The sequence below is a fragment of the Microcebus murinus genome, chromosome 7 (assembly GCF_040939455.1).
Source record: "Microcebus murinus isolate Inina chromosome 7, M.murinus_Inina_mat1.0, whole genome shotgun sequence".
NCBI classification, from domain to species: Eukaryota; Metazoa; Chordata; class Mammalia; order Primates; family Cheirogaleidae; genus Microcebus; species Microcebus murinus.
In genome coordinates this window covers 27,134,561-27,161,366 of record NC_134110.1, presented here as the reverse complement: position 1 = coordinate 27,161,366, position 26,806 = coordinate 27,134,561, and the positions used below count along the sequence as shown (strand labels likewise).

General features: G+C 49.5%; 1 protein-coding gene across 2 annotated transcripts in view; it reads right to left on the bottom strand.

The window, feature by feature from the left end:
* Positions 1-26,806, bottom strand: part of TSNARE1 (t-SNARE domain containing 1) — a 141,223-nt gene that overhangs the window by 54,642 nt on the left and 59,775 nt on the right. For both annotated transcript variants that reach the window (XM_012751739.3, XM_012751742.3), the window contains 2 exons: positions 6,967-7,044; positions 6,220-6,289 (listed from right to left, as the gene is read on the bottom strand). In XM_012751739.3, coding sequence (XP_012607193.1) covers positions 6,220-6,289; positions 6,967-7,044 — 148 coding nt within the window. The remainder of the gene's footprint in view (positions 1-6,219; positions 6,290-6,966; positions 7,045-26,806) is intronic.

Here is a 26,806-nt window from a genome sequence, read left to right as displayed (position 1 = left end):
AATCCATCATCAGGGGCAAGACCAGAGGTAGGGAGGCCAGGAGGAGATACTGCAGGGACCCAGGGACTGGACCAGGTGGCTGCAGAGAAGGGGGTGAGAAGTGGTCAGAGACAGGACATCTTGAGAGGAGAGTGGACTGACCAGCCAATGACCAGCAAGAGTTGGGGGTTGGGTGCCTGCTTTGAGGTCCTTCCCTCGACCCGAGTCTGTGAGAATGGAGGCCTCAGGCTGAGGGGGAGACCCCAGGGTGCAGCGGTCAGTCCCCTATGGACAGGTCAGCCATCCTGGTGAGGAGAAGGTGGCGCCGCCTGAGGAGTCTGAGGCACCGCCGCAAAGGGACTCCGGGCTGTGGGACACGCAAGACCACCAAGGGAGGGGAGGTCAGAGGAGAAAGGAGGCTGGGCAAGGAGGAAAGGCCAGCCCAGGAGACTGACAGGAGCAGGGAGAGTGAAGGCAAAGGCCTGCAGAGCACAGCTGCAGAGCCAGGGGAAAATTCTAGAAAGAGGGAGTCAACTCGGGGCTACAAAGACAAATAACGTGATTATCACATGGCCAAAGGCTCTGAATAAACATTTCTTCCAAGAAGATACACAAATGGTCCCCAAGCACATGAAGAGGTGCTCGAGGTAATTAGCTGTTAGGAAAATGCAAATCAGACCACCATGAGCTGGCACTTCACACCCCCGGACAGCTAGAGTGAAAAGGACAGACAAATGTGGCAAGGAGGCGGAGACATCAGAGCCCTCCCACAGCCTGGCACAGGCAGTTCCGCACGAAGTTCCCAGTGACAAGTGACTCTGTGAGGCCACCTTGCCGGAAGCTCCAGCTCTACAGAGAGGACAGGTGACAGTGCCAACAGACCACAGCATCGGAGCCATCTCAGGGCTGATCACGTGTGAAGAAGCCTCCAGGTGGCCCAGCCCCAGCTGTCGAGTCCCCTAAGCTGAGAGAGGTCCCCACTGCAGCCCAGAGAGCATGGCAGCAACACTGCACACTGCACCTGCCAAGCCCCTGACCCACCAACTCCATAGGCCTCTCAGCCTCACTGTCCTCGAGGTCCTGGGTCGGGCCGGCCCTGGGTGGCTTCTTCCCCCCAGATGCAGAGCTGAACTCCACGTCTAAACCACCAGTGTCTCCCACGCTTAAGATGACGTGTGGACACCACCCCCATACCCTGGAGCAGTGGGCCTCTTCCTAGCTCTGCTCTAGCTCCGCGGCCACACAAAAGCCCCTCTCCTCTGGGCCTCAGTTTTCCCACAAGTAAAATGAGGGACCTGGGTTCGGTCAGGCTCCAGGCCTCAGAGGCGGCTCTAGAAGTGAGCTGTGGGCCTTCCCACAATCACAGCTCACTGGGTGATCGGGACGATTCCACAGCAGCCTGCTAACAGCACATGACTGCAGTAGCTCCCAGCTCCCGAGCAAACCCCGCAGGTCTGTGTGTGCAGGCAGGCTCAGTCACAGCATTCACGGGCTCCAAGGTCCTGCCCCGCCAGAGCCCTCTCTGCCCATGTGTTCCTGCAGTGCAGGGCTGTTAGGACTAAGCCCCTCAAAGAGCTGCCGAGCCCAGGGCCTGGATTATCTTCATCCAAGGCCTCCTCATCTCGCCTGTGAGGATTCTGACATGCAAATCCTGGAGAGAAAGAAAGCGCTGCTCACGCAGGGCCAGCAGTCTGCCCCCAGTCCCGCCGCTGCACCCTGGGAGGTGGGCCAAGCAGACCCTCCCGCCACCTCTACTGCATCTCTGCCTCAGGGCCACCCCAACCTATCCCCAACACAGCAGATCAGAGAATGTGGCCCATGGGACCAAGACCAAAAACCCCAGGGAGGACAGGTCCTCTCTGTCACACACCAGGAGGAGTACGTTGCCCCCCCCACACGCACTCCTCTCCAGACTGTGACTGCCTCCAGCTGGAAGAGAGCCCAGCCAACTTCACAATCACCCAAGCTGTGCCAACCAGGATAGGTGAGGGGTCAGGGTTGGGGGAGGAGGGGAAGAGGATGGAGGGAATGCCTATGGGGCCCGTCCTCCCACTCACCATCCTGCAGGACCAGACCACACAGCATCCAATAGGATGGGAAAGACAAGAGCTCTGAGAAGACGGGAAGAGACCTAGCCAACCCTACGGATCACTGAGTAGGCGGCACCCCCGCCAGCACCTGGCCTCCGAGATCAGATTCCTCACGGCACACACCTGTGAGCCCCCTTACCATGGGGGAGGAGCCCCCGGTCCACAGCAGAGACACCAAACCACACCTCTCCACCTGCACCCACTGCCCACCTGCCTGAGCCCAGAGCCAGTGTCTGGGCCCCACAGGACACTTGCAGATCAGTGTACTCAGCCGCATGGCCTGTCAGAGCACGGGCTCCTCCTCACTGTCCCAAGCCCCCAGCATGCCAGCCAGACCTCCAAGTGCTGCCTGTGGCCACAACACTCCTCCACTCAAGTCAACTGGGTCAGCTCAGTGGTGGCTCTCTGAGACCTGCTGCACCCAGGCCCTGTGCCTGAGCAAGGCCTGAGCCCACAGGCCCATGCACACACAGGAGCTCTGAGAAACAGAGCAGGGAGAACTTGTTGCAGCTGCCAAGCCCACCCAGGTGGGGCAGCACCCAAACCCGGTCACAGGCTCCGAAGCCTTCATGTGGCCGCGGCTGCTAGTGGGCCCTGCACCTGCCCCAGGCTGCAGCCCAGCCCTTCTGTACCCAGGGGTGCCTGGCCCTGGCCAGCCCTGCAGTGGGCTCCTGACTCTTCCTGAGCCCTGCAACATCATCACTTCCTCCTTGAAGCCCCCCAAGCCCCGTTTAGCCTCAGAGCACATCCTCTCCTGGTCTTCCTCCCATCTGCCTGGTGACTTCTTCTCAGCCTCCCCCACTGGCCCATCCCTACTTCTACCCTGACATAAGACCCTGGCCCCAGTCTCAGCAGTGAGGCCACAGTGGACCTTGCCCATAGCCCCTAACCACAGCTTGGACCCTGGTCCGCAGGCTCATGTGTCCTCCCTGCTCTCAGCAGGTGGCAGCAGCCAGGCAGTGTGCTTTCCCTTTGAAGATCCCTCTCGCTCCCACACCTGGGACCCTAGCTTCAGGGCCACACAGGCACCTGAGTGGGTTCCTCCCCATCAGGCAGCACTAGGAACAAAGAGCTGAGCGCCGACAGGCAGTGAGGCAGGAATGGGCAAGAATGGAGGGGGAGGGAGAGCAGAAGGGCCTGGGTGGGGGCCAGGCCAGTGAGGGCCGAGCTTGACTAGAACATCTGAGAATGCACATGTGGAGGGTACAGAAGACGATGTCAGAGGGAACTCCAGCGAGCCTGCCCACCCACTTCGGTATTAGCCCTTTGGGGTGCCCTGAAGCGCCACTCTGAGCTCTGATGCTGCTGTTTCCATAGCAACGGAGAATCCCACCAGGAGAGAAAGGTGGCAGGAGGAGTCCCCACCAGGTCAGAAACACACTGGAAAGGGACCACCAAGGCCTGGGCCAGCAGAGACCTTAGTCTTCACAGGAAGGGGTGCCTCCCCCAGTACTCAGTCCTGTGGGGGTCTGTCACTGAGGACTTGAGGATGTTGTGAGAGGCTGCAAGTGTGGCCCAGGAGAGGCCTCAGCCCTGCACATGAGCCCCCACACCCACTCACAGGAGCTGGACTACCCCAACTATCAGGTCTGGGGTGGACAGACCTGGGAGCCCAGCACAAGGGCACCTCTCCACCAGCCTGGGAGGAGTCCCTGCCTCCCACGAACTCAGGCTGACCTAGAGCAAGGGTAGACCGGGCTGTGGTTCAGGCCCAACTCCAGCCAGCTCCATCGCTGACACGCTCTGGGCCCCCGGGCAACCTACGGGCCACTTGGAGCCAGAGCCTCCTCACCTGCACACACGGGCTGCAGCGCCTGCCCCAGGCACAGCTCCAATGCCGAGGATGCGCCTGGCAAGTGCTGCACAGGGGCCCTGCCCACTAGGAGCCACTGGGGTCACTGTCCCGTCTCTCAGCTGCTACTCCCTAAGGCTGACGCTGGGCCTCCGTGAGCCCAAAGCACACAGTCCCTACTGCCATGAAGCCTCGTCCGTGGGATCATCAACTCGGCCACCACCCCCCACCCGTGGGCCCACGAGGTCCAGGGCGAGGTCCAGTGAGGGGGCTGACAGACATGACCGAGTCACACCTGCCTCACACAAAATGAGAAAAACAGGCTCAGCCTCAGCCTCGTGAGGCTTTTGTGAAACATAATTTATTCAATTTGGAGGACGATCCTTTCCCCTGAGGTCAGCCCCCTCCTGCTCCTGTAGGTCGGAACTGTCTTTTCCTTTATAAAATGATGGCCATAATGAATGGTAGTGTTTTTTTTCTTATTTTTTTTTTGTTTTTCCTAAGTCCTTACTTGGCCAAATAAAAAGCTGGTGACTCTGTCAGTGTGTAGAAAACATAGAGTTGGCAACCCCATGTTAGTCTCAAAAGTTAGTTTTAAAATGTTAACAGTCCATGATATGCATACCTCAAATGGAGTCATGGAAGGTTCTGGAAGGCCGTGACAGGCAGGCTGGGCCTGCAGCCTGGGCAGCAGCCAGTCACGTCAGGAGGGGCAGGAAAGCACTAAGGTGACAGGAGGGGAGGGGAGTGAGCTGCTGTGGGGACACCGGCCCCCAGACCAGGCTGTGGTCAGCATGGGAGCCCCCGTCCTCTCCGAAGCCCACGATGGGTGACGTCATTCTTCAGCCCACCAGGCCAAGCAGCCCAGCACACATGGGAGGACCAGGATCCTGAAGTGCCCACCCACTTGGACCCAGGGACCCAGCCCGGGAAACAGGCAGCGACACAAAGATTTAAACACGACGACGTCCCTGGAACTCTGCTCAGAACACTGAGAAAGCGGAGAGAGCCCGCCCAGAGTCCTGCTTACACAGATTTTGTGCGTTCAACAGCGTCCTCCGCACCGCTGAAGAGCATGTTTTCAGAAAGCATCTAACGAGGGCACGCGCACCACACAACCCAAGTGCAACAAGCAGGGTCCAGAGCGCCAGCCGCTGCAATCTGACTCTGCGAGACGTGAGGGGATTTGAGAACAGGCTGGCTGGGAACACCAGCACATCCGCAGTGGTTCCTCAGGCATCCTGTGTGTCCAAATTGCCTGTGATGAGTGTATGTTACCCTCATATCAGAAAACAATAAAATTTTTTTTAAAAAAACTAAAAAGAAAAATTAGAATTGCACATAACATCTGCAAAGGGCGCTCTGCACCTGGAGCCCAGGGCCCTCCCAACAGGGTGTCCGAGAGTTCTGAGTGGAGCTGTGGGGAGGAGGCAGAGAGAGCCCGGTGCCCTTATGGCAGCTGCAGCTCTTGCAGCCTTCCCCTCCTCAGCTCTGGCCCTCTCGGGGCATGAGGCTCGGGTGGACAACAGCTCAGCCCAGGAGGGTACAAGGCAGGTGGCAGAGGGTGGACTCAAGGACCAGACATCTCTAGGACCCCAAGGCTACTTGGGGCCCTTGGGGCTAAAGGCACATCCCATGTCACCGCAGAGCAGGATACGGGCCGGGCCAGGCCAGGTGCGGAGAGGTTGGGGCAGTGAGTGTGGCAGCATCTGGCAGGAAGGGCAAAGGCCTGCCACATCCCTTCAGAGCCCAGAGTGCCGACAACCCCAACCAACAGCCAGTCTCAGGTGTCATTTCCCCATAGAGGCTCCCTTCTCCCCGGCCCTGCCAGGCTCGGCTCACAGATAGCACCTGAGGCACCTTTCCTTCCTCTTCGGGCAGGGCCCACAGCTCATGCCAGGCCTGCCTACCGGGGGCAGGCCCCTGGAAAGCTGGAGACCCCATTAAGGTTCAGCTCCTGGGGGGCAGAACCAGAACCTGAATGCCCCACTCCAAGGCAGCCTGCAGTTTTACAAATGGCACGTCTGTGTCATGGTGTGTCTGCAAGTGCGGGCACAAGTGCGAGGGCCCCTCATCGAGGCTGGGGTGAGGTGGAGAACCACTTGGGAAGTGTTGGTGGTGCAAAACGTGTATGAGCGAGTGCATACACCACCACCTGAGCACACATATGCCTGTGTCTCTGGGGCGTCCACAGGCATACCTGGGCTTCTGCGTGGGGGCGGGTACAACTGTGTGCTCTGAGGAGAGGCGACCTGTGGGCTATGTGGACGGATACAGTGTGCAAGTGCTCATAAGACCCCCCACCCACTCATGTAGCACCACACACAGGTGTGGAGATGCAGCAGCCCACACACTCACAAGCTGTCCCGAAGCTCCTGCGTGTCACTTGGTGTCCCCAGGGACCGGAGGCTCCGCTCCAAGGAGGTCACTGCCGGAGAGATGAGAGACAGGTGTGAAGAGCTGAAGGAGTCTCCTTGCTGCGGCAGCTGTACACAGTAACCCACCACAGCACAAGCAGGCCAGGGCCAGGGCCAGGGCCAGGGCCAGGGCAGACCACCTAAGTGGCCTGGAGGCCAGGCCCTGGCGGGGACCTCCCTGCCCCCACCAGAAGGCTACTCCAGCCAGGACCCACCCGCTAGACAGGCTGGGATAGGCCTGCAGGCTTCTGTCTTCCCCTTTGTTTCCCTCTCCCCTGTCCTCCTTGCTCTGCTGGGCATCTGGGTGTGGCTCTTGTCCCCTGACCCCTAGCCTCAGTCTGCCAGCCCTGCCAGCCCGAGGGAACCTGGGACATGCTCCTTTGTCAACAGGGCCTCATCTAGATCACACAGAGGGTGCGTGCTGAGCCAGGGAGAAGGGGATAGGAATGAGCTGAGGGCTCCTGCTATGTGGCTGGGCAGCAGGCAGGGGGTTGGGGGACAGGAGCCACAGGCCCAGGGCCCTACCCAAGTCCTAGCTCCCTCCTATCCCGCAAAACCTGGGACTGGACCACAGGATGGCCCAGGGAAGGAAAAGGCCACATGCCAGCACTGCTACCTCCAATGTCATCTCAGCAGCGGCCCAGGGCACCCAGGGGCAGGGGCAAGCCTGGGCCAGGTGCAGGCTCACCGTTGGAGTTGATTCGGAAGACATTGGCTGATGTCTCCTGGAATAGCTCCTGGAGGTCCTGAGGATCAACCTGGGTGGCTGGAAAATGAGGCAGACGGGAGAACACACACTGACCGTGCTGCCTGTGGCCCAGCTACTCTGCCGCTCTGCTCAGGCCCCAGAGGTGGGGACCCTGAGCTCCTCCTCCTGCCTCCCAGGCTCTCCCCCTTGGGGGTCAGGCAGCAGGCTGGGCACAAACCCACACCTGCCCTGACAGCACACGCAGCTGGAAGAAAGAGGAAAGTAGTGAGAGTGGCTGAGCACCGAGCACCCCAGCACTTCCGTTCCTGGACACACACCAGGAGAAGTGAGAAGGAACGTCCACACGAAACCAGCACGCGGATGCCCAGACAGCATTTGCCATGAGAGCCCAAATGTGCCAGCAACTGAGAAAGTAATAACATGAAGTGGTCCAGCCACACAGTGGTCTAGCATGTCGTACAGCAATAGAAAGCGATGAAATACTGAGTCACGCTGCAACGCAGATGAACCCTGAACACACTACGCCAAGTGAAAGAAGCCAGTCACTAAAGGCCACAAATCGTATGATTTCATTTATATAAAATGTGGAGGACAGACAAACCCAGAGAGAAAGGAGCAGTTGCCAGGTAGATTAGTAGCAGGAACAGGGAATGATACTTGAAGATCATTAAGGTGGTAAATTTCATGTTATGTGAATTTTGTCTCAATTTTTAAAACCCACACAGAACACTGTGGGGACAGCAAGTCCTGGCGAGGACACAGTGCAAGCGAGACACCATGAGAGTGGACAAGCACACTCAGGATCCTTGCAGGCAACGGAGCTCAATATACACAACATGGCACATCTCAAGCATCACGCCAGGCACCAGTGCAAACCGGACGAGGTGTCAGACCAGACAGGGGCTAGCCGCGGTGGGAACCTCAAGGAGAGGGCCCTGTGCTGCATCTGGACAGGGCTGTGGGCCACAGTGGCACACAAAGTTGCCAGAACACTCGGAATGACATGCTTAGGAACTGGGCACTTCCTCATATATAAATTATACCTCAACAGAACGACAGAAGGCAACTAACCAAGTGCTTAGAGGGAAGCACACTGCAGGTTGGGCGTACTCTGAAATGTATGGCCAGTGCAGGACAGCTGCGCAGCCAGAAGTGACCAAACCAGGGAATAAAGTTTTGGGGCAGACTCTAGCCGGTGAACACATGGGTGGTCATCGTGCAATTCATTCCATTTTTTCTGTGTATTTGACATTTTCCATAATAAAATGTTAGAATAAAAGAACACAGTGTGAGGTCTGCAAAGGGAGTGAGGGGACTGGGAAATGCTATGGGTGCCAGGGGGACCCTCCAAACACTAATCCTGTCTGAGTCAGCTGCGGTGGCCCAGCATGGAAGGACATGCCACCCACCTAGGCTGTGCACTGGCTTATCACCATGACAAGGGCGCCCCAAGCCCAGCTCTGTTCAGCATCACTGCGCTGGCCAGCCAGTGACATGGCCTACCCTGACTTCCGTGAACGGGGAGGCCCAACCCACTGATGCCCTGGGCTCCTCCAGCTCACAGGCAAGCCCCAGTCCCTTAATCGCTTTCTATCCAACTGCCTCTGCTCTGCTCCCTGCCCAGGCCTCTGGGTCTGGCTTCAGCACTCACAGTAAGGCCTAGGGAAGGGAGGAGCCCCTGGGCTGTTCAGGAGGGAGGCCAGCTCAGCTCAACGCCTCTGGCCTGGGTAACAGCATCCTGACACCTGACATTCACTGCCCCCAGCAGCTCTGGGGCTGCTAAGATGATGTCACTAGGGCCTAGGCCTAGGATGATCTCAGCCAGGGCAGCAGTCACAGCAGTGAAGACAACAAGGGTTAGGATAGGACAAGCTACACCTGTGGTGAGGGCTCCAGGCCAAGCCTCTAGGCAGGAGCATGACTCTACCCGTCTACAGGGGAGGAAGCTGAGGCTCAGAGGGCAGAGGACCTGCCCAAGGTGACACCACCAGTAAGGGGGCCGGGGTTCTGAGCTCTGGAAGAAATGTATCAACTAGAGGGAGCAAGATGGTGGACGAGAAACACAGCCAGGCAGAGTGTCTCTGCAAAAAAGACAGATTCTAGGAGAAATTAGAAGAAGCAAGCAGACGAGCATACACTGGACGAGGGTCAGAAGGAGGGGTACCTGAGACCGCAGAATATCCCACAGGAGGAGGTTGCGGAGGAGAACTGGAAGCAGAGACCTCCCGAGTAGCCTGGAGACCAGCATCAAGGGTAGGTAGAGCAGTTAACTTTCCCTCCCTTGCATCTCAGACTGCTGGTGGGCTCCCCAGTTGGAAAGACCTGCGGACACCAGCCCAGAGATGGCCACCGACAGAGAGCGGTGAGCCTGTAGCAGACGTGGCACCAGGCTCCCAACTCCCTCGGACCTCCCTGTGCACAGACACGAGCCTCCCAGCAGGCGCCATATTGCTTTATTCTCCCCTCCCCCATCCCTAACCATGGCTGCCAAAAGAGACAATATAGCCACCAGCCAGAGGTACCTCCAGGGAATGGGACCTTCCATTTTGGGGCCCTACAACTGACTGAGAAGTACTCAGACGGTGAGCTCCCTACCTGCCAGCCCTCCTAGGTGCTGCTGGCCTGGTGATTCCAGGAGAACAGGGCAAACCCTGAGGCTGAGAGACATCAACCCAGCTTGGGCTCCCATGGATGAATTGGGACTGGCACTCCTCTCCCTGGTGGGGTCAGGGATTGAACTCCGGGGCCCAGAGGTCAGACCTACAGACCAGATCCTGTGTACCCAGGTCTCACATTGCCCAGGGCACAGAAGGGATATTCGTGAACAGCCTACTGAGGTGTGTGTGCCTTCAGGGACAGATCAGCGTCCTTGAGGGCAACCCTCCTTCCAAAGGGGGGCCGTATGCTTAGCCCAGGTGGCAATCCTGCACAGGGAACCTCCTGGCCGGCATCACAGCCAGGGGAAGCCCGGTGGCGTGAGGTCTGGCCTGCTGGCAGAGACCTAGGAGTAGCCGCAGAATTGGGAGGGTGGCAAGGAGTAAGTCCTGCTCCAGACTGTGGGTCTCAGATGGCCCCACCCCCACACGCAGACCTTCTGACTGAGTGGGGCCATTCCAGCCCCTCTCTGATAGCTTTTCCGGGAAGCAGAGAACAGAACTTTGACCCCTGCTAATGGCATTGGTGGTGCCTGAGGGCAGGCTTACCCAACCCAGCTCCGTCCAGACTCTCTCCCAGACCAGCCATCACTGAGGTGGAAAATAAGGACACACCTTGAAGTCCCAAGGCCCCACCCACCACCTGAGGCACTAGAAGGCCTCTCCAGGGAACAAGAACTGGATACAAGACTCGAAGACAACAGTTAGCCTGCTCTTCTAAGCAAGCGTCACCTACTGAAAGGGAGGACATTCTGCACACCCTTTTCATGGCACCTAATGACTCATCACACAGGGAGTGGTCAAATCTCACCCACAAACACCACCTACTGGCTCAGAGAATAAAGAGGGCGTGTCAATACCCAAACAAAAACCTAAAGGCAAGAAGCAACAAAAAATCCAGATGGGAAGAAATAAGCAAAGGAACTCTGGAAATATGAAGAACCAAACGGAAACCACACACCCAAAGAGGAGCACCAGCTCCTTAGAAATGGATACCAACCAAAATCAGACCACTAAAATGACACAAGAGGAATTTTGAACGTGGATCGAAAGAAAATTCAACAACTTGCAAGAACAACTGGATAACCAACACAAAGAAAACGCAAAAAGATTCCAGGACCTGGAACAAAAATTCACTAAAGAAACTGATACAATGAAGAAAAGTTTAACCGAACTCCTGGAAATGAAGAATCAATTCAGGGAACTACAAAACACAGTGGAAAGCCTCAAGAACAGGGTAAATGAAACAAAAGAAAGAATCTCATAGATTGAAGATAACACCTTTCAATAAATAAATCAGTCACAGAGATAGAACAGAGAAACAAGAGAAAAGAGCAAAGCCTACAAGAGATGTAGGATTATGTAAAGAAACCTAATGTGAGGGTCATAGGGTTACCAGAAGGGGAAGAAGAAAACACTCAAGGGTTGGGCAAGCTATTTGAAGATATAATAGAGGAAAATTTCCCCAGCCTTGCTAAAAATCTCCAGATACAAGTTCAAGAAGCTCAAAGGATCTCTGGGAGATTCAATGAAAACAGGAAGATGTCATGACATGCAGTCATAAGACTGACCAAAATATCAACTAAAGAGGCCCTTCCATGAGCTGTAAGATGAAAGAAGGAAGTAACATACAAAGGAAAGCCAATCTGAATAATGCCAGACTTCTCTACTGAAACTTTACAAGCAAGGAGAGACTGGGGCCCCATTCTCACTCTTCTGAAACAGAATAATGCCCAGCCTAGAGTCTTATTCCCTGCAAGACTAAGTTTTGCATATGAAGGAGAAATCAAGACATTCTCAGATAAGCAAAGACTGAGGGAATTCACCAAAACAAGACCAGCCCTTTGAGAAGTACTCAAAACAGTGTTACCCACAGATAAGCACAATAAACGCTCATGAATGTAAATCTACTCAAACCTAAATATCTAAGCCCAGATACCACAATGGCTCAAGAGAAAAATAAAGCAACAAAGTTCAACCCAACATAATGAACAGAAATCTTCCCCAACTATCAGTTCTCAATAATTGGGAATGGCTTGAACTCCCCACTCAAGAGACATAGGCTGGCCGAATGGATAAAAAAATACAAGCCAAGTATCTGCTGCCTTCAGGAAACACATCTAACCTGCAACGATGCAGTTAGACTAAAGGTAAAGGTGTGGAGAACAATATTTCAAGCAAACAGAAGCCAAAAGAAAGATGGCGTAGCAGTGCTCATTACAGATAACTTAGTTTTTAAAACAACAAAAGTAACAAAAGACAAAGTTCCTCCTTCAGCGACTCTTCGGAGGACTCCTTTGACCAAGGCTACTAGCTTCAAACACAAAATACCCTCCGTGTTTTCTAGCGAGCATGCGTGAGAGTGAGAGCGAGTGAGAGGGGAGAGCGAGCGCACAGGAGAGATGGCTATGCAGGCCGTCCGCTTCGATGGCCACAGGAAGGGCAGCCATCTGGGTTCTTGGCAGCGTAGCCTGCTGTATCAGCCTGATTAGTTTTATTTTTGTTTTTCTTTTTACTGTAACAATGTGATAACACCCTTGGCTAGCTCTTTTTGAGCTTTGACATGGACTGGTTTTTAGTCTTCACCTTCCTCCACTCTCCTTCCTCTCTGTCCTCGCCCCACCCTGAGCGCCTGCCCATCCTCTGCCCACCTAGACCTTGGGCCTGGGTTGGGTTCTCTTTTGGCAGGGGCCCGGCGGAGGCTTCCTGAAGGACGTTTTGTAAATGGAATTCTGTCGTGTGGGCGTGTGACTTGATATTTGTACCTCGATTTTGGTAATACCAAGCTTTATTAAACATATCAAGTACAATAGTGAAGGGTACAGTTCAACAAGAAGACATAACAATTCTAAATATATATGCACCCAACCTTGGTGCACCCACATTCATAAAGCAAACTCTACTTGATCTAAACAAATGGATAAACAACACCACCGTAATAGCTGGAGACTTTAACACCCCACTTATAGCACAGGACAGATCCTCTAAACAGGAAATCAACAAAGAAATAATGGACTTAAACAGAACTCTAGAACAAATGGGCCTGACTGACATTTACAAGACATTCCACCCTCAAACCACCGAATATACGTTCTTCTCATCAGCTCATGGGTCATTTTCTAAGCTTGACCATATCCTAGGACACAAAGCATGTCTCAAACAATTTAAAAAAATAGAAATTATACCATGTATCTTTTTAGACCACAATGGAATAAATGTAGAAATCAATCCTAACAGGAGTTCTCATTTCTACACAAAGTCATGGAAACTAAACAACCTTCTGCTGAATGATCACTTCATAAATGAGGAAATCAAGATGGAAATCAAAAGATTCTTTGAACTAAATGACAAAGGAGACTCAAGCTACCAAAACCTGTGGGACAAGCTAAAGCAGTCCTGATAAGAAAGTTATTTCCGTAAATGCCTATATCCAAAAGTTGAAAAGATCACAAATAGACAACCTAATGAATCGTCTCCAAGAGCTGGAAAAAGAAGAACAGACTGACCCCAAACCCAGCAGAAGAAGTGAAATAAATCATTAAGATCAAATCAGAACTAAACGAAATTGACAACAGGGAAATTAGATGGAAGATTAATAAAACAAAAAGTTGGTTCTTTGAAAAAATGAACAAAATTGACACACCATTGGCTAGACTAACGAAAAGCAGAAAAGAAAAATCTCTAATAAATTCCATCAGGAACAATAAAGGAGAAATTACAACTGATGCCACAGAGATACAAGATATAATTTATGAATACTACAAAAACCTCTATGCATACAAACTGGAAAATGTGGAGGAAATGGACAATTTCTTAGAAACACACAGCCTCCCTAGGCTCAACCAGGAAGAACTAGAATTCCTGAACAGACCAATATCAAGTACTAAAATTGAAACAGCAATAAAAAAACCTTCCTAAAAAGAAAACTACTGGACCAGATGGTTTCACACCCAAATTTTACCACACCTACAAAGAAGAACTGGTGCCTATCCTGCAGAAATTATTCCACAATACCAAGAAGGATGGAATCCTCCCCAAAACATTTTATGAAACAAACATAACCCTGATACCAAAACCAGGAAAGGATGCAACAAAAAAAGAAAACTACTGACTAATATCCCTTATGAATATAGATGCAAAAATTCTCAACAAAATCCTAGCCAATTGAATCCAGGTACTTGTGAAGAAAATAATCCATCACAAGCAAGTGGGCTTCATCCCAGGGATGCAGGGATGGTTCAACATACGCAAATCTATAAATGTAATTCACCATATAAACAGAAGCAAAAATAAAGACCATATGATCCTCTCAATAGACACAGAAAAAGCATTTGACAAAATTCAACACCCTTTTATGATAAGAACGCTCAACAAAATAGGCATAGACGGGGCTTACCTAAAAATGATACAAGCCATATACGACAAACCCACAGCCAATATCATACTGAATGGAAAAAAATTGAAAGCATTCCAACTTAGAACTGGAACAAGATAAGGTTGCCCACTATCTCCACTTCTATTCAACATAGCTCTGGAAGTCCTTGCTACAGCAATCAGATAAGACAGTGGAATTAAGGGTGTCCCAATAAGAGCAGAAGAGATCAAACTCTCACTCTTTGCTGGTGACATGATATTATACCTAGAAAACCCCAAGGAGTCAACCAAGAGACTCATTGAACTGATGAATGAATTTGGTAAAGTCTCAGGATACAAAATCAATACACAGAAATCAGAGGCATTCATATATGCCAACAACAGTACAAGTGAGAACCAAATCAAAGACTCAATTCCCTTCAAAATAGCAACAAAGAAGATAAAGTAGCTAGGAATATATTTAACTAAGGAGGTAAAAGACCTCTACAGGGAGAACTATGAAACACTGAAGAAAGAAATAGCAGAGGATGTAAATAGGTGGAAGAATATACCATGCTCATGGATCGGCAGAATCAACATTGTTAAAATGTCTATACTACCCAAAGTGACCTACAGAGTCAATGCAATCACTTTTAAAATACCATCATCATTTTTCACAGATACAGAAAAAATAATTTTACACTTCATATGGAACCAGAGAAGACCCTGTATAGCAAAATCAATCCTAGGCAATAAAAACAAAATAGGAGGTATCAATTTACCAGACTTCAAACTATACTACAAGGCTATAGTCATTAAAACAGCTTTGCCTGGCACAAGAACAGGGACATTGACCAGTGGAACAGAACAGAGAACCCAGACATAAAACCATCCTCATATAGCCAACTAATCTTCGACAAAGCAGACAAAAACATACACTGGGGAAAAGAATCCTTATTCAATAGATGGTGCTGGGAAAACTGGATAGCCACATGCAGAAGACTGAAACAGGACCTACACCTTTCACCTCTCACAAAAATCAACTCATGCTGGGTAACAGACTTGAACCGCAGGTGTGAAACTATTAGAATTGTAGAGGGAAACATTGGAAATACTCTTCTAGTCATTGGCCTAGGCAAAGAATTTATGAAGAAGACCCCAAAGGCAATCACAGCAGCAACAAAAATAAATAAATGGGACCTGATCAAATTAAAAAGCTTCTGCACAGCCAAAGAAACTGTCAAGAGAGCAAACAGACAACCCACAGAATAGGAGAAAATTTTCGCAAGCTACACATCCGATAAAGGGCTGATAACTAGAATTTATTTAGAACTCAGGAAAATCAGCAAGGAAAAATCAAACAACCCTATGAAAAAGTGGGCAAAGGACATGAACAGAATTTTTTCAAAAGAAGACAGAATAAAGTCCAACAAACATATGAAAAAATGCTCAACATCTCTAATCATCAGGGAAATGCAAATCAAAACTGCAATGAGATATCACTTATCTCCAGTAAGAATGGCTTTTATCAAAAAGCCCCCAAACAATAAATGTTGGCGTGGATGCGGAGAGATGGGAACACTCCTACACTGCTGGTGGGACTGCAAACTGGTTCAGCCTCTGTGGAAAACAACATGGAGATACCTTAAAGCGATACAAGTAGATCTACCATTTAATCCAGCAATTCCACTACTGGGCATGTACCCAAAAGATCAAATGACACTCTACAAATGGGACACCTGCACTCAAATGTTTGTAGCAGCACAGTTCACAATCGCAAAGGTGTGGAAACCCTGGTGCCCATCAATACATGAGTGGATTAATAAAATGTGGTATATGTGGAGTACTATTCAGCTTTAAGAAACAATGGTGATATAGCACCTCTTGTATTTTCCTGGATAGAGCTGGAACCCATTCTACTAAGTGAAGTATCTCAAGAATGGAAAAACAAGTACCACATGTACTCACCAGCAAATTGGTATTAACCGATCAATACCTAAGTGGACATATAGGAATAACATTTATCAGGTGTCGGGCGGGTGTGAGGGGGGAGGAGGGGATGGGTATAGACACACATAGTAAGTGAGATATGCAGCATCTGGGGGATGGTCACGCTTGAAGCTCTGACTCGAAGGGGGAGGGAGAGCATGGGCAATATACGCAACCTTAACATTTGTACCCCCATAATATGCTCAAATAAAAAAACTGGAAAAACAATAAATGCATCAACTGTCCAGTCCTATCGGGCTGCCCCTCACCCTTGCTCATGTGCGATGGCCAACTGCCACAGCCACAAGGAAGGATGGTCCCCAGAGGCTCACACTGGCCCCAGGAGGGGCCATTCGACTCAGGGCTGAAGGAGAAAATGTGCCAGAGCTGTCCTGCACAGAGCAGTCTCCTGGGAGGCGGCAAAACCCAGTGCTGGCAGGATCTGTTCCTCGCTGCCATCCCTGCGCCACCTGCACCAGGCCCAACACTGTAGGGCACCTGCTCACAGCTGAGGGAATCCCATGGCCTACTCTGCCACCTGTCCACACCACCCCTGCCCTGCCCCCAGGGCCTGGATGGGGCCAGGTGCCACTCCCCAGACTTCACAGGCAATCAACAGGTACTCTGGATGACAAGTGATCATGATGACAACACTCAGACAAGAGAGAGCTGAGCCAGAGCCAGACCCTGCTCCAACACCAGACAGACCATGCGCAGGATCATCAAGCTGAGCCAGTGGGCAAGAGGGGCCCTGAGGAGTCCGTGCAGTCCAAGCCCTTCAATGTCCTCACACCGCAGGGGCAGGGAGACCACCAGGAGGGCCCACCGTTTTCCTGCCGAGGCACTTCCATGTGTCGGGGAAGTTTTGGTGGGGGCCAGTCCCCACCTCCAGCCTGGTTCAGGACTCCCTCTGTCCTCCCATCCCATACACCACCCTGCCTTCTCCCCCAACAAGTACCTGCTCCTTTATTAAGAACCCACTGGGGACCCCCAAAATCCGCCACTGAATTCCCGAAGGACCTGAGGCTCCAGGCTCCCAGCACACGGGAGACACACCACAGCCCTCACTGCCTTCTCCAGGAGCTGAGCTCAGTGGGCCTGCACGAGGCCCCTGTGGCTGGCACTGTGCAGGCACAGGCACCCTATCTCCCTGTCCACCTCCTCTGTCCCGAAAACCCTGGCCTGCGATAGACTCACCCTGCAGCCCCTGTGCCCTCAGGCGCTCTCACACATCTCTCCCCAACTCACACCAGACCCTGCCCTCTGATCTAGGGCCAGGCTGCCTAGTGATGGGACAACTAGCCCCACAGCAAGCTCTTAAAAACAGGCTGATTGGGTTTGGAGATGTGTGTACCAGTCTAGGGTTGAGGCAGCTGAGGCCCAGAGAAGCTGGGTGGCCTGGCCCAGGTCTCACAGCTAGGAAGGGGCAGAGGTGGGATGGGAAGCTGGTCCTTTACAAAGGGAAGGGCTACACCCTATAGGCAGAGGCTAGTCTGTCTGAGTGGGGACGCCAGGGAAACCAGAGGCAGACGTGCAGCAGCAGGACCCCAGGGTGGGCTGGGCCCTTGGTCACGGGGCCGGAGGCAAGAGGTGGGGTCCTGCCGACAGCTGCCTCGGGCTCATGGCTCTTTGGGCTCCCCTTGACCATGCTCCGCAGCCACAGTCACTGCACAGCCCTCTCGGGAGAGGAGGGGCGGGTGTGCAGGCCCCTGTTGGGCGTGCTCCCGTTGGCCGGGCCAGGCTGCCCTGAGGAGCGTTGTCCAGGCCCAGCTCTGGTTCCTGAGCTGTTGGCCAGATGCCAAGGCTCTAATGCAGAGCCCCTGGCAGCAGCCTGTGGAGGCCCTGCCTTGAGATGAAAGCAGTGGGTGTGTGGCCAGGCAAGGGCAGCAGGTGCAGCCCAGCTATTTCTGACTCCACTGTGGAGTTTGCTAAACACCTAGAACCGCCGTGAGTGAGCAAGGAAACCAGGGCTGGGAGCTAGGGCCATGGTGAGATGCTGCTAGCTGGCTGGCTGCGTAGTTTAGGCCCATCTACAGGAGAGGGGACAGGAGAGGCAGGAGGGAATGTCAAATATTCCAGATGAAGATGGAGGCAGCTAAGGTCCAGGCACAGGAGCAAGAACAACTGCTGAGTGCATGCCCGGCCTGGCTCTGTTCCCTCCATGGAAATCTGTGAAAGGCGCCTGTGAGGAGGCCCCTCACCTTAGTCAGAACTAAGCATGCCACGGGAGAACATGGGCTAAGGCCACCTGGGCTATACAAACTAGGGGACAACTCCTGTCTCCATAAGCTCCAATCTCTCCTCTTCCCACCTGGCCACCCAGCTGTGGACATTTCCCAGCCTCCCTTGCAGCCAAGGGGGACCATATGACCAAATTCTCACCCCTGGAATTGAGAAGTGAAGTGTACAGGGTCCTCCTTTTATGTTCTTAACAGGCAACTGCCAGCGCATGCCTGCCCCAACCCCTCCGTAGTCTGGGATACAATGGCATATGTCTCCACTTCAACCCTTGGGGGAATGCGGAGCCCCAAGCTGAAGGCGCCTGGGTCCCCGAGTGGCCCCGTGGAACAGAGAGCTGCCTTTGCAGCCCAATCTAGCTGGACTGCTGGATAAGAGAGAAGCATGTCCATCTTCTTTGGAGGTCTCTGCTATAGCAGCATCACCTCTTCTTTACCTAATTCTCAGGCACCCTATCATTAACTAAGGGCTAGAAACATAGCAAACCTCCTGTTTAAGCAAATGTCAGTGTCAGGAGTCACAGCAGAAGAGATAGGTTAATTCTGGAACTAGTCAATCTTCCTGCTGCCTCAAGTTCCCCCAGATCACACAATCAATGGTGGTCAGTCTCTGATAGGGACAGGTGGGCAGGGATTCAGGGACCAGACAGATGCTACCTGAGCCTCTGCATTCAGTGCAAGTGGCAGGTGAAAAACTGAAGGGGGGGCTGAGGATGGTGCCCAGGTATGTGGTCCAAGAATCAAGTGGAAGGTAGGCTTCTCACTGAAAAGGAAAGGAAGCAGAAAGAGGCCTGGAAAGATGAGGAGTCCAGGCTGGGACAGCAGAGCAGAGGCCTGTGCAGCTGCTGAGCACGCAGAGTGATTCATAGGTCAATCAACTCATCCAGAAATAGGAATGTTGGAGTTAATGATATATAGAAATTAAGACAAAAAAAAAAAAATAAGACAAATTCTCCTGAAATAACAATACATAGCATCAGAGAGACTTCAACTTCCATAAACAACTAAAAATTGGATAAAACATCAGAAACAACTTTTTGAAAATGTACAATATTCACTACAGTATTGTAATCCTGAGAGAATGAGAAAAATGAGCTAAGCCCTAAAATCACCCCAGATTTTTGCTGCAAGCAACTCCAGACCGATGAGCCAAGAGGAAGCAGAACAGATCCCAGCAGTCTCACTGAGTTTAGGAGGTCAGCACTGGAGTGAGAGGCAGGTACTAGAGAGGAAGGTGCTGGACAGACAAGGAGCTTCAGAGATCTGCAAGAGGCCTTGGCCTCTAGCCAAGTCCAAACCTGTGCTTGCACAGGCAGAAACCCCATTTGGCCAAGGAAAAAACAACTCTGAAGAAATAGTAATTCCCAGGGAGCTGTAAGCCAAACAATACTTGGCCTCACACAGGGCCAGGAATCATTTCAGTTCACACTGCAAGAAGGGAAGAGACCTCACTGAACACACAGGCATTGACTGCAGAAGGGTCACCCCTTAGAACTAGGGCTAAATTAGTATTATGGTAAAAGCCATTCCATAGTCATCCTAAAAGATTTTAAAGCCTTGAAAAAAAGCAAAGTAACCTATAAGTAACTGAACTGCCCACTAGAAAAAAGTCCAATCTTCTTCAAAGAAAAACAACCAAATTCAGCACTAAAAGATACAAAATTCACAATTAAAAATTGCTAGACATATGAAGAAGCAAAACAATGTGACCCATAACCATAATAAAAAATCAGTCAATAGAAACAGACCCAGAAATGGCAGCGAGATGGTGGCATTAGCAGAGAATAACACCAACTAGCTATTACAAATACTGAAATGTGAGTTATAAACCTGCTCAAGGGTATAAAGGAAAACATGCACTGAGGGAGGAGGGGAACAGACAATGGGGGAAAGACCTAAACAGTACTTCTAAAGGTGAAAAATAAAGTATTTGAAGTGAACATTTCACTGTTTGGAATTAAGAGTGGAACAGACACTGCAGAATAAGAGACCAGTGAACTTGACAACAAATAAAAGAAACTAAGCAAAATGAAACAGAGAAAAAGACAAGACAGCCCACAGAGCTTCCAGGACCCAGGGAAACAACAAGCAGTCTGGTGCACGCAGATGAACAGAGGCAGAAGGAGAGGTGAGAGAAGGGCATGCAATCAATCATTAATCAACAAGAATGTCCAGAAATAATGACCAAAAGTATCCAAATTTTATGAAACTATAAACTGAGAAATGCAAGAATTTCAGTCCAAACATAATAAGTATTTTTAAAAACCCAAAACACATTATAGTCAAATTGCAGAAATCCAGTGATAAAGAAACCCTAAAAGGGGCAAAAGGAGAAGGTAGCCACACCCTATAGAAGAACAAAATGTAGGAAGGACTTTGTCCTTTCATCAGAAACCATGAAGGACATAAGACAATGGAATGATACCTTTAAAGTGCTTTAAAGAAAAAAAACTTTAAACTAGAATTCTATACCCAGTGGAAATATACTTCAAAAATAGAGGCAGAAGATTTATTTTCAACACACAAAAGCTGAAAGAATCTGTTCCAACCAGATGTGCATGACAAGAAATGTTAAAAGAAGTTATTCAGGTCGAAAGTAGCAATGAAAGGAAATCTGGATCTACACAAAGAATTAAAGAGAGTCAGAATGGTAAACATCTAGGAAAATTAAAAGGACATTTTTCTCGTCATTTATTTAAAAGACAAGCAATTGTTAAAGCAAAATCAATAACTTGTATTGTTAGTTATAACGAAGTGTTAATGACATTGGTAGGAGTGAGTGTATGGAAATAATAACAAAGAGGATGGGAAGGGGAGATGGAAGTATACCCCTATAAGGTTTGTATAGTTATGTGAGATGACAGAATATTATTTTAAGGTAGGCTGTGAAAAGTTAATGATATATATTGTAAACTCTAAAGCAACCACTAAAATAACAAAACCAATAGAAATAGCTAATAAGCCAACAGGGGAGGTAAAATGGATAGAATCCTAAACAGTACTCAATTACTCCAAAAAAATAAAGGAAAGAAGGAAGAAAATAGAAAAAGAGAACAAAAGGGAAATATAGAAAGCAAATGTCATGATGGTAGATTTAAAAGAAACATGTTGGTATTTATATTAACAACAAATGATGTAAATATCAGTTACCCCAAATAGGAGCCACTAGCCACATGTGGCAATTTAAGTGGAGATTTTAGTTAATTAAAATTAAATAAAATTACAAGTTCAGTTACTCAGCTGCACTAGCCACATTTCAAGTGCTCAGTGACCACATCTGGCAAATGGCCACCATACTGGAGAATTTGGATTATAGGACCTCTCCATCAGTAGCAAAACTCCTACTGGAAATGTTGTTTTAACTATTTGAATTAAGAACAGAAATTCTCAGATCAGATTAAAAGTGAGATTCTGTTATAGTATATACAAGAAACCCACTTTATATATAAAGTCAGATAAGCTTATAAGTAAAAAATTGGAAAAATATATCATATAAACAGTAATCATAAGCTGGAGTAGCCACACTAATATCAGAGGAGAATTCAGAACAACAAATACAACTAGGGATAAAGAAGGACATTTTTACAACAATGCATGGTCAACTGATTAAGACAAACAATTCTAAATATGCATGAACCTAATAACACAGCTTGAAATTATATGAAGCAAAAACTGATAAGATTGGGGAAAAGACACAAATCCACAATTACAGCCAGAGTGGTGAACACTCTCTCAGTAGTTAATATAACAAGTAGACAGAAAATCAGTGAGGATGAGGGAATGTAAACAATACTATCGATCAACCTGACCTGAATGACATATAGAACACCCCATCCCAAAACAGCTAAACGCACATTCTTATCAAATGCACATGGAACACTAAGATATACTATATTTCATGCCATAAAGCAAGTCTTGATATATTTATAATAGCTGAAATCATATAAAATATATTTTCTGAACATAACAGAATTAAACTAGAAATCAATAACAGATATCTGTGAATATACCTAATTATCTGAAATTAAACAACATATTTTAAATCACTATAAGTAAAAGAAGAAATAACAAAGGAAATTAGAAAATATTTTTAATGGAACGAAAATACCATATATTAAAATTTATAGCAATGTATAGAGGGAAATTTATAGATATAAACACTTATATCAGAAAAGAAAGATCTCAAGTCAATGATCTAACAAGAGCAAATTTAACCCAAAGTAGGTGGGAGGAAGGAATAAAGAAAAGCAGAAATCAATTTAATCAACATCAGATAAATAGAGAAAATTAATGAAATCAAAAAGTGGCTCTTTGAAACAATAAATCAATAAATTTTCATCAGAATAATACTGAGATGATAAACTTACTTAAATTAGACTAGTCAAGAGCATAAGAGAGAATAAATCACCAAAATCAGAAATGACAGAGGAGACATCACTACAAAGCCTACAGACTAAAAAGATACTAAAGGAATATTACAAGCAAATGCATGCCAACTAATTTGACAACTTAGATGAAATAAACAAGTTCCTTGAAAAACACAAAACTAACAAAGCTCGCTTGAGAAGAAACAGATACCATGTATAGTACTATAGCATTAAAGAAAATGAATTTGTAGTTTAAAATCTTCCCATAGTGAAAACTCTAGGCTCATATGGCTTCCCTGGTAAATTATACCACATATTTGCAGGAAGAATAATACCAATTCTACACAAACTCCTTCAGAAAACAGAAGGGGAGGAAATACTTCCCAACTCACTTCAAGATATGTTTTATAGTTACAGTAATCAAGACAGTGTGGTATCTGTTTAAGCAGAGACATTTAGATCCATAAAAACAAATCAAGATCCCACATAAACATATAAGGCAATGGATTTTAGACAAAAGGACAAAAATAATTCAATGAAGAAAGGATAGTTTTCTAAATCTATGTTGCTGGAAACTTTGGATATCTATTGAACGTAAACTCAAAATTAACCAAACACAAATATTAACTTAACATGGATCATAGATTTAAGTGCAAAAGCTAAATGTAAAAAACAACAACAACAACAAAAACACTTTAAAATAAGAAGAAAATTCTTAGCAACTTAGTAGTAGGGAAATGCTTATTAGGCAGTATACAAAAAGCAAAAACCATAAAAGAAAAAATCGATCACATCTAACAGTAAAACTTTTGACCTTCAAATGACATAGTTAGGATAATTAAAAGATAAACCACCATGTGAAAGAAAATATTCACAATACAGACAGCTTTGAAATCTGACAAAGCCCTTGCCAATCCCATATAATATAAAATGGGCAATAAATTTGAATAGACACAACATAAAAATAGATATACAAATAGCCAATAAGCACACAGCAAGATGTCGAATAACAGAGAAATGCAAATAAAACTACAATCAATGACATACGCTAGACACCACCTGTCTTAGTGCACTTTGTGTTGCTGAGCAAGTTACAAAGGAAAAAAAGGTCTATTTGTCTTATGATTCTGATGGCTGGAAGTTCAAGACTGGACACCTGGTGAGGGCCAGGCTGTTTCTACTCACAACGGGGGGCAAAGGGAAGCTGGAGTATGCAGAGATCACATGGCGAGAGAAGAGCAGGGCAAGGGGTGCCAGGCTATTTTTAACAGCCAGCTCTGGAGGGAACTAACAAAGTAAGAACTCATTCATCCCCTAGGGAAGATGGAGGGCATTAATCGACTCATAAGTGGCCTGTCCCTAAGACACACACACTTTGCAGTAGGCCCCTCCTCCAACACTGGGGATCACATTTCAACATGAGGTTTAGAGGATCAAATATCCATACCATAGCATCATCCACAGAATGGCTACACTAAAAGCACTGACAAGAGCAGGAGTTGGTGTGGATGCAGAGCAAGTAAAGCTCCCTCCTGCTACTTAGGGGAACTTAAAATAGTGCAACTACGTTGGAGAACAGCTTGGGCATTTCTTAAAAAGTTACACCAACCATATGACCAGCAATTCAACTAGATACTTACCACCCCACAAAAAGGGAGGAACCACTGATACACACAGCAAACATGCTGGCTAAGGCAGGCAGACACAAAAAAGTATACGTACTACATGGCTCCACATGTGTCAAACTCTGGAAAGAGAGACCTAATCTAGAGTGTCAAAAAGCAAATTAGTGGTGGCCTTGGCCTTGATCTGGGGCAGGCAAGGCTGACCAGGAAGGGGCAGAGGGAACCATCTGAGGTCATGGAAAAGTTCTTCACCTTCACTGGGGTTGAAGTTATGGGAGTGTGTACTGGCCAACTCTCATTGAACTGTACCCTTAAATAGATGCACCACAGTGTATTTCAATTAAACTCCAACAAAGTCACCACCTGGGTTCCAAAGGAGAGGCGTGGCAGAAGCCTCACCCCTGTCTCTGCTCCCAGCCAGGTGCCTTCTCTCCCTGTGTGCCATGATCGCACAGCCAGGTCTTCCCAGCAACAACCTCCCCAGGCTGGGATCTCGCTTTGCCCATCGCTCTTCTGACCAGAGGTCAAGTGCAGCTAGGTGGGCCTCCCCAACTCAGCTTTGGCCCTCTGAAGGCCACCCCCTCCTACAGGCCAGCCCATCTCTGAGTTTCTAGACCAGGAACAATAAACCAGCACAATGAACCACATGTTCCAGAAGTGTCTGTTGAACAACGGTATAAACTCACAGCTGAAGGAACCAAGGTGCACACTGTCCTGTCACCAGGCAGGCTGCGAGACCACCTCCAGAGCAACTCTCCCTTCTTTCTGGGGTCCTCAGCCACAAGGCAGGTGGCCACCTAACACTACACCACTACCCACCAACTACAGCATGGATACCCTGTCCTTTTCATTCCCCTACTGGGCCAACCCAGCAATACATGCAAGTGTCATAGAAACAGGACACATGGCCTGGCTTTAGGGAGTGCACGCCTAGACAGGAAAATACAAGAGACCCAAAGCAGACGCTGGGGTCTAGGCCTGTGGGGTACAAGCTTCCTTGGAGGGGCAGCCACATGGCCAGAGGCACCAGCTTTCACAAGACAGAGCTGAATAATCCGTGGCCCTGGCCTGGGCCTGAAGGAGGGCAGGAGGGTGCCCCCCTTGTCAGTTCTTTCCCCAACATGCCCTGAGTCCACTTCCCAGACTCCATCTGCACATCACCGAAGTGGCTTTATTCGCACTCAATAAAATAAAATAAACAATGGGCAGTGCTTATCATCAGGGCTTTCTCTCCCATCTCGTCCCCGCCCTCCACTCCTCTTTTGAGCAAAATAATGGGGCATTCCAACAGCACCAAAAGAAGGCAAGTGCCTCCCCTGCCAGGGCCTGCACCTCCCCATGTCTCACTGCAGGCACCACGTTATGTTCCCGCTGCAGGAAGACATGTGAAGGCTTTTAATGAATATTTGGCAATTACGGAAATTACGAGGGTCTGGACCCACCACCACCACCACCATCTGCTCTAAGCAGCAGCTCTTCCGTTAACCAGGTCCCAAAGGCACCTGTGGCTGCAGCAGGAGGGGAGACTCTTAGGGCAGGAGCCCAAGGGAGGCGCCCACACAACCAATCCACAGTCAGCACCAACCAAGACCCCTCAGATACCCAACACCCCATCCCCATGCCTGCCTGGCTGCTCGGGCTGCCCAGCAAGCGTACTGCTACCAGGCTCTGTGCCTGCTAGGCATGACCCTGGACCGCGCAGCTCCCTGCCTGCCACAGGATCTGGATGGAAGGATGATGTCCTGACCCGGTTTCAGGCAGGAGGAGGCCCAGTGACAACAGCGTGCAGCCCTGCCTGGTGTGGAATCCCAGACACAGGCTGAGCACCTCTCCCCCCAGGAGGGGAAGCATGGGGCATTCTCACTTCTACAGCTTGATGGGCTCAGCCCGATACCCAGTGCCCCACTCAGCAGAAGCTACTTTCATACTTGCTGCCTCTATTCCTCCCTGTTGAGTGGGGGTGACAGCAGAGTCCCTGAACAGGCTGTTGTGGGTCCACATAGCATGGCACCCAACACAGCCTCAGAGCTCAGAGTGGCCAGCCCAACTCACTCAATGCCAGCCCTGCTGCAGACAGGATGTAGGGTATGCATAGGTCTGCAGGGAGCAACCCCAGAGAAAGGTAGGACGGAACCCCCACCAGCCCTCCCCCATCACAGAACCACAGGACTTCTCCCTGACCTCCAGGCCCTGGTGGCAGTGGGCAGATTCTGCTACTATAACCTCGGCACATCTGCACCATACCTACTGCCCAGCACCCATCTGGGGCCCCACCACATTTGCAGCTGCTGGACGCTGGGCCCACAGTGACCTGTCAGCCTCCCGACCCGATGGACACCAACAGACTGACGCTACTGGAGGAAAAGGACTCTTCCTGAGCTGGAGGGCCTCCACAGAGGGCCCAACACGGCCCTGGCAAACCCTCCCCCCCTCCTGGGTCTCAACCTGCCCACCTTGACTCTGCAGGGCTGGACCATCCACTATGGAGGCCTCTCCTGGGTGATAAAAACAGTGACAGAGCAGTACGTTTCAAACCGCAGCTCTGAGACCCAGGTCATGAAACCAATTTAGAAAGTCACAACTAGCTTTTATTT